At 46.7% G+C, this 16,135-nt stretch overlaps 2 protein-coding genes and 1 long non-coding RNA gene across 5 annotated transcripts in view; 2 read left to right on the top strand and 1 right to left on the bottom strand.

Moving 5' to 3' along the window:
- NCAPD2 (non-SMC condensin I complex subunit D2) overlaps positions 1–9,181 on the top strand; it is a 21,935-nt gene extending 12,754 nt beyond the window's left edge. Inside the window, exons 19-31 of the mRNA XM_035314154.1 lie at positions 759–843; positions 947–1,108; positions 1,359–1,576; positions 2,772–2,883; positions 3,168–3,291; positions 3,512–3,667; positions 3,885–4,062; positions 4,951–5,045; positions 5,827–5,907; positions 7,933–8,119; positions 8,373–8,499; positions 8,631–8,798; positions 8,992–9,181. Of these exons, the coding sequence (XP_035170045.1) occupies positions 759–843; positions 947–1,108; positions 1,359–1,576; positions 2,772–2,883; positions 3,168–3,291; positions 3,512–3,667; positions 3,885–4,062; positions 4,951–5,045; positions 5,827–5,907; positions 7,933–8,119; positions 8,373–8,499; positions 8,631–8,798; positions 8,992–9,074 (1,776 nt within the window). The 3' untranslated portion in view covers positions 9,075–9,181. The remainder of the gene's footprint in view (positions 1–758; positions 844–946; positions 1,109–1,358; positions 1,577–2,771; positions 2,884–3,167; positions 3,292–3,511; positions 3,668–3,884; positions 4,063–4,950; positions 5,046–5,826; positions 5,908–7,932; positions 8,120–8,372; positions 8,500–8,630; positions 8,799–8,991) is intronic.
- Positions 5,865–15,266, bottom strand: LOC118159663. Of its 3 annotated transcripts, XR_004747198.1 has the most exons (5): positions 14,982–15,266; positions 12,701–12,856; positions 10,740–11,277; positions 9,904–10,358; positions 5,865–6,030 (listed from the first exon to the last, which is right to left on the bottom strand). It is a non-coding gene; the product is annotated as an uncharacterized LOC118159663 (long non-coding RNA). The 3 variants fall into 3 exon arrangements; XR_004747196.1 differs by having other exon boundaries at positions 5,866–6,030; positions 9,904–11,277; XR_004747199.1 differs by having other exon boundaries at positions 5,868–6,030; positions 9,904–11,044.
- Positions 13,949–16,135, top strand: LOC118159653 (C-type natriuretic peptide 2-like). The gene is made up of 2 exons (XM_035314223.1): positions 13,949–14,211; positions 15,826–16,135. Exons 1-2 carry the CDS (start codon positions 14,113–14,115, stop codon positions 16,102–16,104), a joined length of 378 nt encoding a protein of 125 aa, XP_035170114.1. The 5' UTR covers positions 13,949–14,112; the 3' UTR covers positions 16,105–16,135.

Here is a 16,135-nt window from a genome sequence, read left to right as displayed (position 1 = left end):
ACTAATTGTGGTAGCTCTTCTGTCCCAGACCAGAAGATTAGTATGGAGAGTAGGATTATAATAAATTGAGGAAATTTAGTTTCCAGCTAGTGAAAGCTGTTAAAACCTCAAACAGTAGCTTCTTTTCATCAAGTATATCTTGATCAGATAGCCACAGATGTGCTAGGATATCCAAGGCATTGTCGGTTTTGTTTTAGTAGTTCTCTGGGTTGTCTTATTCCCAGGCTAATATGTAGTGGGAGTGATACAGAATGTTCTAATCACTCTAAGTGTGAGGTGATGTTGGATCCAGAGCTGTCTTCCACTATTTCTGATGATATTTTACTTTTAAACAAAACCTTATGGTGCTGGGGTACTGTACCCATAACCAAGGGTATCATGTTGATTTACCATTGCTAATTCTGAAGATGCTGTAAAGGTTTCCATCTCCTTCGTTATGGAGAATGAAGGAGCAAAATAACATCAAATATAAAGAGTCATTTTGAGATTTCAAGAGTTATTTTTATTGAAAGTGAAGTAGTGGAACTATCTGGTTTGGGGTCATCCTCTGGCCAAACTTTGAACCTGCACAGTGCCGACACAGTGTCTTCAAAAGTGTCAGTAATATCCCTGCTGTGTGTTTAGTTGCAGAGCTGCACTGACTGTCACTGCCATGGGCGTAACAGGCTTCTGATTGGGGTTGTGCACACAGCAAGATTAAGTGCCAGGGAGGACGTGGGGGAGTTCTGTTGTGTGGCTAAGATCTGTTCTCTCCGCAGCCAGCACTGGAGAGGAACAAAGCCCCTTTTCGTCTGCCCCAGGAACACATGCTCTTTGGGTGCCTGACTGAAGCTGTGAGTAAAGGTGAGCTCAGGACAGCAGGAGGTTTGGAGGAGGTGGAGTTGGGCTGTGAGACAGCCTGTGCTGTTGCTGTTATGCGTGGTACATGGCTCCGTTTTCTCATCAGGCTTTGTCCAGCCAAGTGGTGACTGGATCCCTTTCATGGAGACAGCAATATCACTTATCTACCAGCTAGCAGAAGGGGCAGAGGAGATAAGTGCTCGCATCCTGCAGGTGTGCAGCCAGAAAGTTCTGGACAAGCTGCAGGAGGCTGATGGGCAGAAAGATGGTAAGGAAAAAAGCTGGTGAAGAAAACCTGTACCCATGGTTTCTAGTGCTGTGATGGGGTGGTTTGGAGTAACTGCAGGAGGAGAACAGAGTTGAGGAGCTAGTGGAGATGTTGGCATGGAAGGATATGGGTGTTGTGAAGGGGTCTGTGGAGAGCAAAGATGGGTTATACAGTTAATGAGATTTGGCAGTAACTGGTGGGGGGGTAGAGTCCAAATTAATACTGAACTGCAATAATTTTTCTTCACTAGATCAAGGGGCTTCTCCCAGCAGAGTCTCTGATGGTGCTAGCAGTCTCCCTACGTTCCTGCTGATGCATCTGGTGTCCCTTGTGGGACAGGTGGCACTGCAGCAGGTAGCATATTTGGAGGTGTCTGTGAGCGCAGAGCTGCGCAGACGCCGCATCCTCAAAGAGGAGCAGAAGACCAAGAAGAATTTTGACAGCAGCACGACAAAGCAGAGGCCTCAGGTGAGAACTAAGTTGTGAGATGTTTTTGTCCATTTGTTTGTTTTCTCCTGTGGGCTTTTCTGGTGTCCTGGCTACTGCCATAGCAAGCTTCCAGTGAGTATGTTCCTGGGATGCATGAGGTCCAAGGTAATGCACACTGTGGCAATAGAAAGGGACGTGGGTTGGTCAAGGTTTGACAAGGAGAACTGAGATCTGTGACAATCCTGTTAAGTAAAACTCCAACTGCTCGTGGGTTTGGAACAGGCAGCAGAGAGGAAGAGCAGGGTATTATCCTAACCAGGTCTATCTTTCTGCTTCGGGAAAGTTTCCTCTCCACCCATCACCTCCTTTCTTAGCATCGCAATTTTTTTGCAATTGCTGCTGGTGTTGAAGAACACCCAATTGTGCCCTGAGCTTTGCAAAAAGGCTTCTGGAACCTTGATCCATAGAGTGTGAGGATCTACGGTCTCTCAGGGAATGATGATGAAAGTATTTAACAGTATCCACCTTACTGGGATCTGTGTGATAGTAATACCATGGTCCACCTCAGTGTTTTCTGGAGTGCAGCAAGGCTGATTTATTTTCTTATCCTATTCTTACTCAAGGAAAAGTCTTGTGTACTTAGGCTTCCAGTCTTTATTAGATGCCTATACTGCTGTGTTCAGAGAAACTTGTACTTCATTTTCGCATCCACCCTGCTTATCAGTAACTTCCCACACAGGGAGGTTACTATGAGATTTTCCTAGAAGTAGCAGTTGGATACAGATTTGGTCCTGCAGATTTTTTTGGTTTGTTTTGTTTTTTGTTTTTTTCCTTGCCATAAGGTTCCTGTAATCTTGCTCACAAGGCCAGCAATTCAAAGGCTGCTTTGATCTTCTTTCTTGCTTTTAGGATTTGCGTGTCCCTTGAATTGTGTTGGACTCGGGCACTGGTGCCAGGTGTGTCTTATTTCTATCTCAGCTTGTTAGCTTCAGTAACTTAGACTTTCTTTGGTACTTGGTGGCATTTGGACTAGCAAATCCTGGATACCCTTCACAGCTTCATTTAATTCTTAGGAAAAAGTGGGTTACAAAATTCTCTGTCAGTCTGTTCTTCCAAACTGTAGCCATGCTGCTGGTGACTTGCATTGTACCTCTTGCCTAAGAGACAATTACTTCACAAAAGAAAGGATTATTGTTGCCCGTCATCTTCTTCTACAATTGTCCTTTCTGCACAGAGCACAGGAAATGAGACCACTATGGAAGAGGAACTGGGCCTCGTGGGAGCCTCTGCTGATGACACTGAGGCTGAGCTCATCCGCAGTATTTGTGAGACAGAACTTCTAGATGGTAAGTGTGGCTCCACTAAAGAGCACAGGTTCTGTCTGCAGTGAGAGAAAGGGTATGCTGGGTAACGCATCTAGAAGGAGGGAGGCTGTTTCCTTCATAAATAGTGTCATTTTTCTTCAGTATCAGTTTTTGTGCACTTTTTCTTTGTTCTGCCTCTCTGGAGTTGTTTTTTTGGTGGCAGTTGGTATAGTCCCCAGAAGTTCTGGGATAAATTGAGTAATTGTTCTTCAAGGGTACTGCTCAAATGGTGTTCATGTATCTGCTGCCTTCATTCCCTACTCTAGAAAAGCACCTGTTTTCTGCCTTCGTTCCACTGGTGCTCAGGATCTGCAACAACCCTGGGCTCTACAGTGATCCAGCACTTAGAGCTGCTGCAGCCTTGACTCTTGGCAAACTCTGCATGATCAGGTAACGCCAATATTCTCTTCTAAACCTCCCTGGTACTAAAGCACAAGAAATGTTGCAGTTCCTCTGCAGTGGAGAGAAATGAATTTAAAAAAACATTAAAAACACACAAAAGAGCTTTCATATATATATATATATATAAATATATTTGTTGTTGTTTTGGTCTCACTGGTATCAGACTGGGTTTTGGTGTCTATGCCTTTTCTTTACCCTGTCTCACCAGCTCTGAGTTCTGTGACTCCCACTTGCGCTTGCTGTTCACTATGATGGAGAAGTCCAGTCTGCCTGGTGTGAGATCCAACCTCATTATTGCAGCAGGAGATCTGGCCATCCGTTTCCCCAATCTGGTGGAGCCATGGACACCACATCTCTATGCCAGGTAACGCTGTGCTTATTGCTGGCAGCAGGCAGGTGATGAGAGCTCTGTGGAAGGGTGACGCTGGGCCTCTGGAAGGTGAGATGATAATAGGAAACCAAATTTGAACGTATCAGTGCAGGGAGACAACAGAGAGCTGGCTTGTGGAGTAGGCTGTCATAGGTATTGGTGACTTAGAGATGCTTGGCTGCCTTCTGAGGTAACTGTATGCTTCTGTCAGGTTGCGGGACCCCTGTCAAAGCGTGAGGCAGACGGCTGGAGTGGTGATGACTCACCTCATCCTCAAAGACATGGTGAAGGTGAAAGGCCAAGTGAGTGAAATGGCAGCTCTGCTTATAGACCCAGAAGAGGCAATCGTGGGAGTGGCTCAGAACTTTTTCAGTGAACTCTCCAACAAGGCAAGTGGATGATCAGGAACCTTAGTCCACAAGAGTGGAGGGGGGCTGGTGAAGGCTGGGTTAAGAGTCTGTATGAAGGTGTGTCCGTGGTGTAAAGATTGTCTCTCTCTTCTGTGTTGACTAAATGTTGGTAGATAAAGGGAATTTTGCTAAATGAGTTTTGGTTTAAACCTAATGTTGTTGAATTTGACCTCGTCCATTCACACTGGAAACCAGGCTCCAAAGCAGAGCCTTTTTCCACTCTTTTTTTTCTGCGTTCAAGTTTGGGAACAGATTTTTCTGCAGTTTACCTTTATACCTTGTAAGAGTTCCCTGACTTTAGGGCTCAGTCAGTGCATCGTCTCTGAGACCGTTCAAGGTTGCCCTTGGCTTTGTGACATTGAGATACTTAAATTGAGGCAGTTACAGCCCAAGCAGGTTAAGAGCCATAGCAGTGTTACCATCTGTGTACTGTTCATTTGACATGAAGGCTGCTGCAGGCCCTTCAGAGTTTCAGATATACTGCCTGGGAGGCTGCAGTGGTGCTAGAACTTTACTGTCTTGGCTTGCTCTGTTAAAAGCTAAGCGAGCCACTTGACTGTTCTGGTTTCTTATCTCTGCAATGGCTTTGACTAAGGCACGTAAAAGCAGTAGGAAAGGGAATCTGCACTGGGTCCTTTCAGGCAAGGTGGGAGGCAGTTCTTTGAGCTGTGTTTGCTTCCATTATCAGAGCACTTTTGTGCTAGGATGTGACCAGGTTGGAAAAGCTCGTTTTGTGAAGCTGATGCTTTCAGTCAGTACTTTGGAGTGGGGAGAAAAAAGGTAATTTTAAGTGAGCAGCTTATTTGTCTTGGCTCCAGCTGTCATTCATAATTCTTTATCTCATGTAGAACCTTGTGTCCTGCACAGGGTAATGCCATCTATAACCTGCTTCCAGACATGATCAGTCGCCTCTCAGATCCTGACTGTGGCGTAGATGAAGAATCCTTCCGGACTATTATGAAGTATGTGAAATCTGAGATGAGGGTTAATGAAATCTGTTTTGACCATGACTACGTTTATGCAAAGGGGGTGCCGTATCTAGGGAAGAGAAACTACGGTGACATACAAAATGTTTTTTCACTTGTTCACCCCACTCTGACTTTTCATAGTCTGCATCTGAAAGTCATGCTGAGGAAAATCAATTCTAAAGCCACGTAGCTGGGGAGGTGGAAAGACTCCACAGAGAACTGCATTACAGGTTACCCAGAGAGGTTGTGGAGTCTCCTCTGGAGATATTCAAAACCCACCTGGATGCCATCCTGTGCAGTGTGCTCTAGGTGACCCTGCTTGGCAAGGGGGTTTGACTAGACCTTCAGAGGTCCCTTCCAACCTCAGCCATTCTGTGAAAGGAGCTGCTCAGAAGTAGACACTGCAGCCTTTTCAGCATCCCTCATACCTCACACAGACATCAGCGCTTCTCACTCCAGACCTGCAAGAGTCTCTGTTTTAGCTGATTTCTTAGTTTCATACTAGGCTGACACTCTTAGACAAACATGATGTTTTAATTATGTCATAGCAGCTGTCCCACAACAGTGACTGTGATTACTACTTAAGCCATCAGCATATAACGCATTTTCTCCTGAACAGAGTCTGAGGCATGCAGGGCTCTCTAGTCTTCATGTTTGAAGGACCACCCTGCTGATCACTGCGTAGAAGAGCTGCAAGCATGTAACTGTGTAGGCAAAAGCAGGCTTTCCTCTCTGAGCTTTTCAGCTTTGCTATTATTTTTTTTTTTCTTTGCAGACATCTCTTCTCATATATTACAAAAGACAAACAAACAGAGAGCTTGGTGGAGAAACTTTGTCAGCGATTCCGGACTGCCAGGTGGGTTTAAATCTTAAATTTCTTGACAAGTAAGTCTGTTTGTTTCTTAAGAATTGTTAGAAGAAACCAGCTTCTGTACAGTGGTGGTAACAGGCTCCTGTCATATTCTTCATGTGGCAGATGCTGAGATATAAGGAATAGAGACCTAATTCAGGTGTTGTTTTCTTTCCTCTTTTCCCCCATCTTCTTAAAAATACTTGAATAAGACCAGAAGGCCGAAGTTGTATATATTACACTGTGACTGGACTCTCTCCCCTCATCTTACTTGGGAGAGAGTTTTTTTGACAATTCAGATCTTCGTTATTTACAGCTAGGCAAGGAGATACCCCAAGTGTGGCTTTTGTGCACCTTTCTTGTCCTTCTTCAGAGGCATCTCAGCTAAGTAATTAACGTGTTCAACTGAGGAGTTGGAATCTCCTTATCAGTCCTGCCTAGGTTGTTCTCAACTACCTAGTTGAGAGGCCTGTCCTTGTTCTGTGTGGATGAGCCATTCAGTTCTAACTCTGTGCCTGGGGCTCTGTTTTACTGTTTGAGTGCTTGTGCCACAAGATGTTCTGTCCACAAGATGTGTGTGTCTTGCTCATGGTGCTGATTACAGAGCATATAGTACAGGACCCATCCCATGAATCTGGAGTATCTTATTGCTTCCCGTTTGTTTGATTGTTTTGTTTTTTCATTGTTCCCACCCCCCTGTTCCCAAAGAGGTAAATTCACTGACATAAACGTACACTTCTTTTTTTTCCTCAAAGAGAAAAATAAAGTAAAAGTGTATTTGCCTCTTTGTCATATATTTTCATTATCTTTATCTGCCACTAGGCATACCTAGCTTTCCTCTATTCCAATGGTTTTCCTTCTTTCTAACTGTGACTTTGCCCTTGAGGTTTAAAGCTGTGTCTGCTTATCTTGGCCGTTTGTACACAGTGCCTGGGCATGTGACCTGCTCGGCTGCCTCCGGGAGTAGCATATTTCCCAGAAATAGTTGGATTTTGTTTTGTGAGCTGGAGTGGCGTGGACCCTCTCTCTAAAACTTCCTCCCAGGAACACTGGTCAGCTCTTCAGACCACGCTTGTAAAGATCTTTCTGGGTGTAAGACACATCTAGCCTTTGTTAAACTGTTCTAATATTGCCATACCACAAAGATGATCAGCTCAGTGCACGCTAGAGGTAATACTAGAGCAAGATTCTCATTCAAGGCTAAACAGGAGCTTACCAGAAAAAAACTTTGCAGCCACCATCCTTAGGATTTCTGGAGTTCTAAACAGCAGTGTGCCAAGTATCGAGATGTTAAGTGGAAGCACCTGGATGCTGCAGCTTTGTTCTCCATCTGTCCGCATTTGGACAGTGCATTCTGCACGTGTATATGCAAGCCCTCTGCTTTGTACGCATAAATGAGAGGGGCTTCGACTTTGTGTTTCTTCCTCCCATTCTGGCACAGTGAGCTATATTAAAGATGTCAGTTTAGATGCTTTTTTTTTTATAGTAACTTTCACTGGAATCTGGACCTTGTTGTCCTTTGACACAGCAGTTACTGCTTCTTCACTTTCTGTATTAATGAAAATAGCCTTCTTTATGCCTGTTAACTGGCCAGGAAAGACAGAATTTCAAATATAGCTTCTGCTTGAGACAGTCTCAAACATGAAAAAATGAGCAACAAGCTTTTTTTCTTTGGTTTTTAGTTGAAATAAGGCCCTTCAAGAAGAGTCCTCACCTCACTGAGTGTTTTCCTACTAGCCAACAATAACTTTGGACTCCTAAACACAGACTGTGTTCATTAACAGTGAAGCCTTCATGTTTCTGACAGACACTAAATCAGTGTCTCTGGGATACAGTGGTTGTTGTGAAGTGCTTGGTGTGGCAGGGCACTCTGTAACAGATCTGTAACAAAATAGCATAAGTCTCATGTACCGAAGGGGAGAAACACCAGCAGGAAAAGGCCTCATCCTCATGTGCTGTAGTTCTAGGTAAGATGTGTTCACCTTTGCACAGTCCTTTTCATATGAGCTAAGGGCAATCTCTCTTTCCCAGGAATGAGCGTCAATATCGGGATCTATCCCACTGCCTTACTCTGCTTCCCATCTCAGAACGGGGCCTTCAGAAGCTGCAGGACAACTTTGACTGCTTTGCAGACAAGTTACAAGACCCAGCTGTCTACAGTTGTTTCCAAGCGGTGCTGGTTCGATTCCGCAGAGCAGCCAGCAAACCTGAGACTAAAGTAAGGATGGTGGGAAGCGTCCAGGCGAGGAAAACTGCTTTTTACACACAATGATTGGAAAGACATGCTGTTCTGTGTTAAACAGGCTATTCCTTGGTCTCAACAACTTACCAGAGATCATGAGGGAAATTCTGGGGTAGGAAGTGGCTGTGCTGTGGATGTAATGCTTCTCTCTGTTTCTTCCCTACTCTGTGTGGTTTTGTGTTTGTTTGTTTGTTTTGTTTTGTTTTCCACTGTGTTACCTCTATACCAGGCTCTGGCTGAAGAGCTGGAGCAGAGGCTGTCTGCCTGCCATAACCGAGGACTGGATTCAGCAGAGACATGCCAGGAGGGCAGTAGAACTCCAATGCCAGAGCCAGCCAAGCGAAGGCCAACAGCCGGTATCTTCCTTTTGTGAGACTGCATTCTCCCTCATCCTGCAGTATCCTGCAGCATAGCAGAGACACCTAGGGACTTTTCCTCACCCTTTCAGACAGAAGGTCTGCTACCTTTCCTTCTTTTTTTTTTTCAGCAAGCTCACGCCGCCAGCCCCTGAGCACAGCCAACAGAGATGAGGATAAAGCTTTTGTCACCCCCCAGCCTCGCACGTTGCGGAACCCTAAGCGTGCCCAGAAGAGCAAACCACGCAAAAAAACTATCATCACCTTCTCCAGTGATGAGGAGAACAGCTCAGAGGATGGTAAGTCATTGGACATGTATGTCTAAAGGTAAAAGTGGAGACCTGGAGAAAGACTATAGATGTGGTACCTCAAGAACAGTCCTCTGGAAGGGGCAGAGGGTGTGTAGGGATTCAGAGCACTGCCTGGGCTGGTGGTAGATCTCTCTGTTTGAGGTAGGAGAGTGCTGGTTATTGACATGCTTTACTCTCTTAGAGTTTTCAGCAGAATTAACAGAGGAAGAAACTCCCACCAAAACAACTCCCATCACCAGGTCTTCAGCCCGACGGCTACGCTGAGGCAACAATCTGCCGCTATCTGTAAACTAAAAATAAAGTTCCTTTCATACAAAGAGTCATCTTCCCTTGTCTGAACTACCCGATAAACTTGTAGTGCTTTAAACAAAGAGGAAAGGGAAGTTATGCACCAGGCTGAGATGACCAAACCTGTCTTTAGATATCCCTACAAAGAAAAGCAGTGATAAGCATGGCTCTTGTTTTGACTGTTTGCCCTGGCTTTGCTGGTGGAAGTTGCCCTGATTTAAAAAAAAACAAACACAAAAAATGGGAGAAAGGGCAGCCATAGTAATGCCTGAGTAAAAAATGCTCATTTCTTTCCCATCTTGTATGTGGTTTTAAGTACAACTTTCAGATTCTCTGAACACAGGACTACTACAGTTGCTGGGTTCAGGCCATTTTATGTTTGATTTTGCTCTGTAGAGCCGAGTATGGCTTTGAGGGGAATGCTACCTGCATCTTTTTCTTGTACAGATCTCAGAGAGATCTCAAAGAAGAGGTGAGGGATGGGGGGAAAAGAGAATGAAGTGGGAGAACCCAGGCTCATTTAGATTGTCTAGAGTGCTTTAATGGAGAACATATAAGAATACAAATCAAAAAGTTTAAAATATATGCAGAATTCGGGTTATGTTTCAAATAAGACAAGCATTTCGCCTCTTTCCTTCTGGACATGTCATACTAGTGCTCAAGTCAGGCCTGGCACTCCTTAGACTGTCATGTGAACAAGAAGTGCCTTAACTGAATGTTAATCATATAAACAGCCTTTAACCTCCTGTCTCACAGGCAAATTGGCATTTGTCCCAGGGCTATAGTACAAGTTATTTCCTCTTACCTGTCAGTTGCCTAGAAAGCAGATGCTTCTTACGCTGGTGACAGAATGGTCTGCAGGTTCCTTCAGATCTTCACCCCCCTTTCTTTGAGGATCTACCTCTTCCTGCACTCATTGTGGTATCCTCAGTTTACCAGCAAACAGAGCCTGTTGCTCAGTTCTCCTCTGGTCTGGCTGTGCAAAGAGTGACAAAAGACTGCAATAGTTTATTTTGATCGCTATATAGAAGTAGTGTCAGAAAGTGCATAGTTTTGCAGTGGCTTGGGAATGTTTTCTATGCCAGTACCTGAATGGACATAAGCACGTTAGCAGTTTGTAGAAACAAGGGACCCATGGGGTGTCGTGTCAGCTTTATTAATGGACATGGCTCATGTGGACTACGTCCCATGACTCATCAGAGGGATGTGCCCCCTTGCAGCTACTACTGGGTAATATTGCCAAACATCAATCTAGCACACCTGTAAGAACAAGACAATTGCATGAAATACAAAGATCAGAAAGTTACAGCAATACTGTCCTACTCCCCTCCCATTAATATTCACTGAAGGCCACAGGAAACAGGCAGCAGCTCTGCGTTAAACAGCAAATACAAGTCGTGCGTACTGTGCACAGGGCTTCCACCACCGCCCACAGCGTATGTATGCCACTCACAAGTGGGAACAAAAGAAAAAACAGCGTGTATGGATTCCTGCCTAAGCTCAAGGCATTACAAGTGTTCATAGTAAATCTTCTGTACCTATCAGGATGATATAACATGTGACAGTACTTCACTGAGGGAGATCCCGGTGTGAATGGAGGCAGCAAGCTGGCCATAAATTCGTGTCTAAGTATTGGCTTACCTTCAGGCTATGCACTGCCCTTTTCCATTACAAGCAGATAAACTTCCTTCAGGTGAGCAACTCCCTAAGACAGTACAAAGGTTTGGCAGTCAGTGACTGGGCTGGCACAGTGGATCCTTTGCTGCTTTGCAGTCTGTCCTTCAATCTTCCATGGGCACAGCACTCCCTGTTCAAGTGAGAGCGGTATTTCAGCAAAAGGGAGTTTCTGTTGGTCCCTGTCTGCAGGTTGTTCGGGTGGAGCATCCCCACCAGCCTTTCCTGGTACTGGAGGAATTAGCAATTCTGTATCATGGACAAAAGAAGTCCTGTGGATGAAAGAGGGGTTTGAGAAGTTACACAGACTGCTACCTTAAGCAGCCAGTCGCTGCCATTCTGCTCACAAGCAGCTCTGCTTGTGGTTGCCATGATGACCGTGGCTTGCTGCTGAAGGAGACAGCCTGTACAGTGTGTGGGATTAGTCAGTACCAAGATCAGTGGAGTCCGCGTTCTCTGAGGGACTCCAGTGCACGGCGGCTCCAGACTCATACCCATCGTGCTACTGGAATGACACAAATACTGTCCTTACTGCTGGAGCCCGCAGCAGCCATCGGCCCTTTGTATCACCACGGGCCAACGGGTGTTCCCAGAGCACTTCACCCAGTTCCTAGTCCTCCCACTCTGCCCTGCTCCTTTCCTTTTGAGTGATTGTGTTTATAAAAGACCGATTGTGATTCAGCAGGAGACCTCATTTGTGGTGGTCTTGCAAGCTCTAGAATCAGTGTCCCAGCATCAGAGGGGGAAGGGTTGTTACAGAAGAAACTTGTTAGCACCAGAGAGGAAAGAAGGACAATAACCTATTTGAGACTGAGAAAACTGGGGCAATCAGGGACTCTGCCAGAGCCTTTTTACTTCAGTCATTGCCAGGAGATGACAGAGCAACTATTCAGTTACACTGCAGTCCCAGCAAGGATCTGGGACGCCAAGCAGCTGCAACTTCATTGCACCTGAGTCGAGGAGTACCTGCAATTTACCCAGGCTTTGCAAATTTGCAAGAATTTGAAAAAAAAAATAAATTTTCTCTAGTTTCCTAAGTTTCTTGCTCGGTATGGGATAGTAGTGACTCCTTCCGTCCTGCCAGGCCCAGCTTGTGCTGGACCCAAGAAGGGGACCGGTCACTTGAGAGCTCAGAGCCTATCCATCCCTGCAGAGCTCAGTTTGCGTGCAGCTGGGCTGGAATTTGCAGTAATTGCAAACACATTTCTGGCATTCTTTTTACAGCATGGGAGCTACCACATTCAAGGGATGCCAGACCAAACCACCACCACATTTTGTATCAAAAACGAAGCATCATTGCTTTTTTTTCTTACCTTTCACTCAGGAAACAGTTGACTCCTGGAATTTGTGCATTCAAACTGAGATTTGTCTGTCTGTGGCCGTCTTGCAAGCAGCATGAACACTCCAGCAGAGTGACTCAGCTGCTTCAAGATGGTAGAACGTGAACAGGTAGTACAGAATAACATATTCAGAGACATCTTTCACGTGGGATGAACACATGTTCACTTCGCACCCTCCCTCCCCTTTTCCCCACCCCTCTGTAACTTTCGCACGGTTTCCCCGCTGCAGAGCTCCAGCGCAGAGGGGCTGGCTGTGCGTGTGCATCGTGCACCCCGCTCGTACACAAGCATTCCATTTGAACACCCGTGTGAGCAGCACATCCTGTGACTCTCCAGCAGTCACCCGTGGTGTAAGAGGCTGGTACAAAAGCAATGCCTGCAATTCTCCCACAAAATGTCTCGGTGGAGCCCATTAGTCACGGGCATAGGCAGCCATTTCATTTGCAAGCTTGCTCCGGATAGCTGGCCCGGGTGAGGGGTGACAGAAGACTGCTAGAAAGGATCAGCAGAGCTTTGCCCGGGAGCCAACAACATCCGTGGGTCAATGGTGGAGTCAATATACTTGGATATGCCCAGACGTTACACTACCTGTGCAAAATCTCTCCTGCTTCTAGCTTCAGTGCTCCAGACTCAAGCCCCAAGCTCACTTTTCACAGGGTTGATGCAAAATGGCTCGTGATACTTTCTGGCTCCTTGGGCAGAGAAGAAAGGGACCCACAAATCTGCATCTACAGGTGAAAAATGCTTGCAAAGAAGGGAGTGAAGGAAGGAGAAAAGTAAGGGAGGGCAAATGCCTGAACTGTGACTTTTGTTACTTCTGCAAAAGACTCATTTTCTTATTTTCATATTTTCTTTAATAATAATAAAAAAAAAGCAAGTAAATAACAGCAGAACACTGCCTGTCAGGTTTTGTCCCAACTGCTGTGTGCAAGAATACTGAAGAATAGTATTGAAGGTATTATACTCACCTAGCACAACCACTACTGTTCCTGTACTGGGGTACAGTCCTCCTTTTTTCTCCCTCAACAAACTTTCCTGATTAGTTTCTGTCTTCACACCCAGGCTGACTTCTGCACTCTGGTCTCCAAACAGTGACCTCATTGCCTTGTTCAGCTGGTGAGAAACTACAGTAAAATGGGAGAGGTAAACAAAGGGGGGGGACTAATGGCCAGAAGATTTAGGAGGTAAGAGTCTGCTCCTCGGCATCCCACTTCCATTGTGCGCCCGAGCTTGAGAAAGTGCAAGTTCAGCCTCGATGAGCTCTTTTCTGTGCTGGTTCCTCTGGAAACTCAGCCCAGCCCTCCAGATGGTGTACGCTGAATAATGACTCAGGACAACCAGTGTGCATGTTGTGCCCACATGCATTTAGACCCATGCTCCTGTCACTGCCACAGATCCCACAGTTAGTGCTGGAATTCACACGTCTACCGCAGCAGGGCTCTGTGTTCCCAGGCCAACTGGTTCATCAATACATAAATATTAAAAACCAGAGCCCGTGTTGTCATGCAGCTGAATTTGTGGCAATTCCTGCAGAGAGCAGCGTGACTATCACCAGATGAGCTGTAATTCATGCTTGCACTGGTTAAAGAAATAACATTAACAGCACTCTACCTAAGAGGAGTGTGTTCAGGATCACCGTACAACGCGGTACCTTCAGTACCTTTCTTCAGGACGTGTCTTGAAGTCTCACCCTGTTTCTGACCCTAACAGACACCTCCAGGTCCTAGCCAGCAGCAGCTCAACTCACATTCGTCTTCCCAGACACTCAGTAAACACCTTTGTGTCTTTTTTTCTTTAGAGGAAGGGGTCTTGCTGAGCTCACCCTGAAATATATCACCATGGACAAAAGGGCTGAAAGGTTAAGGAGCTCCGGGGGGTAGTTCAGCAGAGAGCTGGGGGCCAGGCGCCTGCCAGAACCAAAGCTATAAAGGCAAGGAGGGGACAGGGATCACAGATGCTGCAGATCCTGCCTCACCTCCCACAAGCCCTGGGATAAGAAGATGCTGGGGCTCCAGTCGTGGCCCTGCTCGCTTTTCCTCCTCTTAGTTCTGCTCTCTGCCAGCGTTCAAGCTATGTCCTTACCAGGACAGAGGCTACAGGTAGGAGGGGCTGGGGTGGAGCTGAGGGAGGTTTCAGGAGCAGCAGGGGCAATTTGGGGAGGTCTTGTTTGAACCTGGGATGAGTGGTAAACCCAAATTCCAGCTGCCAGAGGGTGCTGTCTACTCTCACTGCTCTTTCCCCTTCAGTCTAACAGCCTCAACTCTAGGCTGACTGTATCTTTATAACCCAGTTCCTAGGGAAGCAGTGGCATTTCAAGGCAGAAAACAGACACAAGTGTTTTAGTGCTCTTTGGTCTGGGGCAGGCTGACTGGGGGACTCCACACTGCCTGCAGAGGCTTTTAGCTGTAAAGAGACTAGTGCTATCTAACTCAGCCCTGTGCCGGCAGCCAGCAGAAATCACAGTCATGTCCCTTGCATTAAGTGACAAGCAGGCATGCAGAGGGATCTGTGAGAAATACTGGTGGTTATCCATTATGCTCAGTGGCCTGGTTCTGACATTTCAGAAGGAAGGAGCGCTGTGTTACGTTGGGATTTTCACTCCTAAGCTCAGTCATTCCTCACAGTAGGCCTTCTCTAAGTCCAAAAGTCAGGATGCTAGCTAAGGGCTTCTTCATTTCAGTTTATCTTTTACCCTCACCAGTTGCAGAAACAATACTTAGGGCTTTTGAATTTACCCAGCTTCTTTTTTTCCAAACCCTAACCTGTGCTCCGACACATTGTGTTCACATCATTCGCCCTGTCCAATAAGGAAAACTGCAGGGAAGTAGGATATGAACTAAAAACACAGGCTGATTCTGCTATGACTCACCATGGAGACGCTTTCACTCCTCGCTGAAGATGTCTGTGTCCGCTTCAGTTAACTCACTGCTGAACAGAATGGAGCTAAATTGCAGAAAGGCATCTTCAGCCTTGGGTCAGCAAGCATCCACAAGAGGAACAGATGTGGAACAGCTACTGCAGGCTGACCCCATGGGCAGTAATGCTGTGCCTCCTCAGGCCCAGCGTACCTCCTGACTCGTCTCCCTGCAGCCGGAGGCTGCTGGCAGTGACAGAGGCATATAATTGAATTAGCACATGCCCACCTGCACCGAAAACCTAGAGAATTTCCTAGTAGATGAGAAGCCTGCCTTCCTCACGCCTTCTTCCACGACATCACCATGCCTGCCTCTCCCTTATTTTAGAACCAAGTATTTGGGTTAGGTCCCGCTTCCCCACCAGCCCTCTGGAAAATGCCACAAAGCAGTCTGAGCACACAGCTCAGCATCGGCAAAAGGACCAAGGCCTGAAGCCTTGATTATCTTCCAAGTGCGGGGGGGGGGATCCTATTAACAACAGCAAGGCAAGGGATGCATGGAGGGGCACACCCACACCAGCTTCCTACCTGCTCTTTTGGACAGCAAAATCATCTCAGACTGCAGGAGCTGCAGTTCTAGCCCTTCCCTTGGTGACCTTGGTCTGGATGCAATGTCACAGACAGGGTGCTTTGTGCACAGACACTATTTTATGTCCTGCCTGAGTCCGGGGGAAGGTGTGGGGCTGTGGGACAGTGGGTTTGGGGTGCAAGGCTTATCATCAGGATAGATAAGTGAGAAACAGGAGCACAGGCAACTCCACTGTTACCCCATTGCCTCCCTGTTTATCCACCTTCCCAGATGCTCCTTTCGCAGCTGCTGCCCCTGGACTCCGAATCCACGCAGGCTGAAGAAGAGAACACAAAGGAGGAGGGGTCCAGCTCTGGACCTCAGCTGCTCTCCCCCACCCTCCCGTTCCTCCCTTCTGGGGCCCGAGCTGCCCGTGCCCCGCTCTGGCGCAAGACCCTCACCAGTCGCAAGTGGGCACTCTCTGGGGACTGGGCCTGGAAGGCCGTGCCCAGGGGCTGCTTTGGGCTGAAACTGGATCGGATCGGGACCTTCAGTGGTTTGGGGTGTTAGGCCTGGAGAGACCCTGGAGGTGAGCGGGCCG

Source organism: Oxyura jamaicensis, chromosome 1, assembly GCF_011077185.1.
Source record: "Oxyura jamaicensis isolate SHBP4307 breed ruddy duck chromosome 1, BPBGC_Ojam_1.0, whole genome shotgun sequence".
Taxonomy (NCBI): domain Eukaryota; kingdom Metazoa; phylum Chordata; class Aves; order Anseriformes; family Anatidae; genus Oxyura; species Oxyura jamaicensis.
Note: the sequence above shows the minus strand (reverse complement) of the source record. Positions and strands in the feature narration are given on the sequence as shown.

What these genes read in the sequence shown, in the direction of transcription:
- LOC118159653 (XM_035314223.1), top strand. Translation starts at nt 14,113, where the DNA reads ATGCTGGGGCTCCAGTCGTGGCCCTGCTCGCTTTTCCTCCTCTTAGTT. An exon ending in TACCAGGACAGAGGCTACAG is followed by an intron (nt 14,212 to 15,825) that starts GTAGGAGGGGCT and finishes CCACCTTCCCAG; the next exon opens with ATGCTCCTTTCGCAGCTGCT.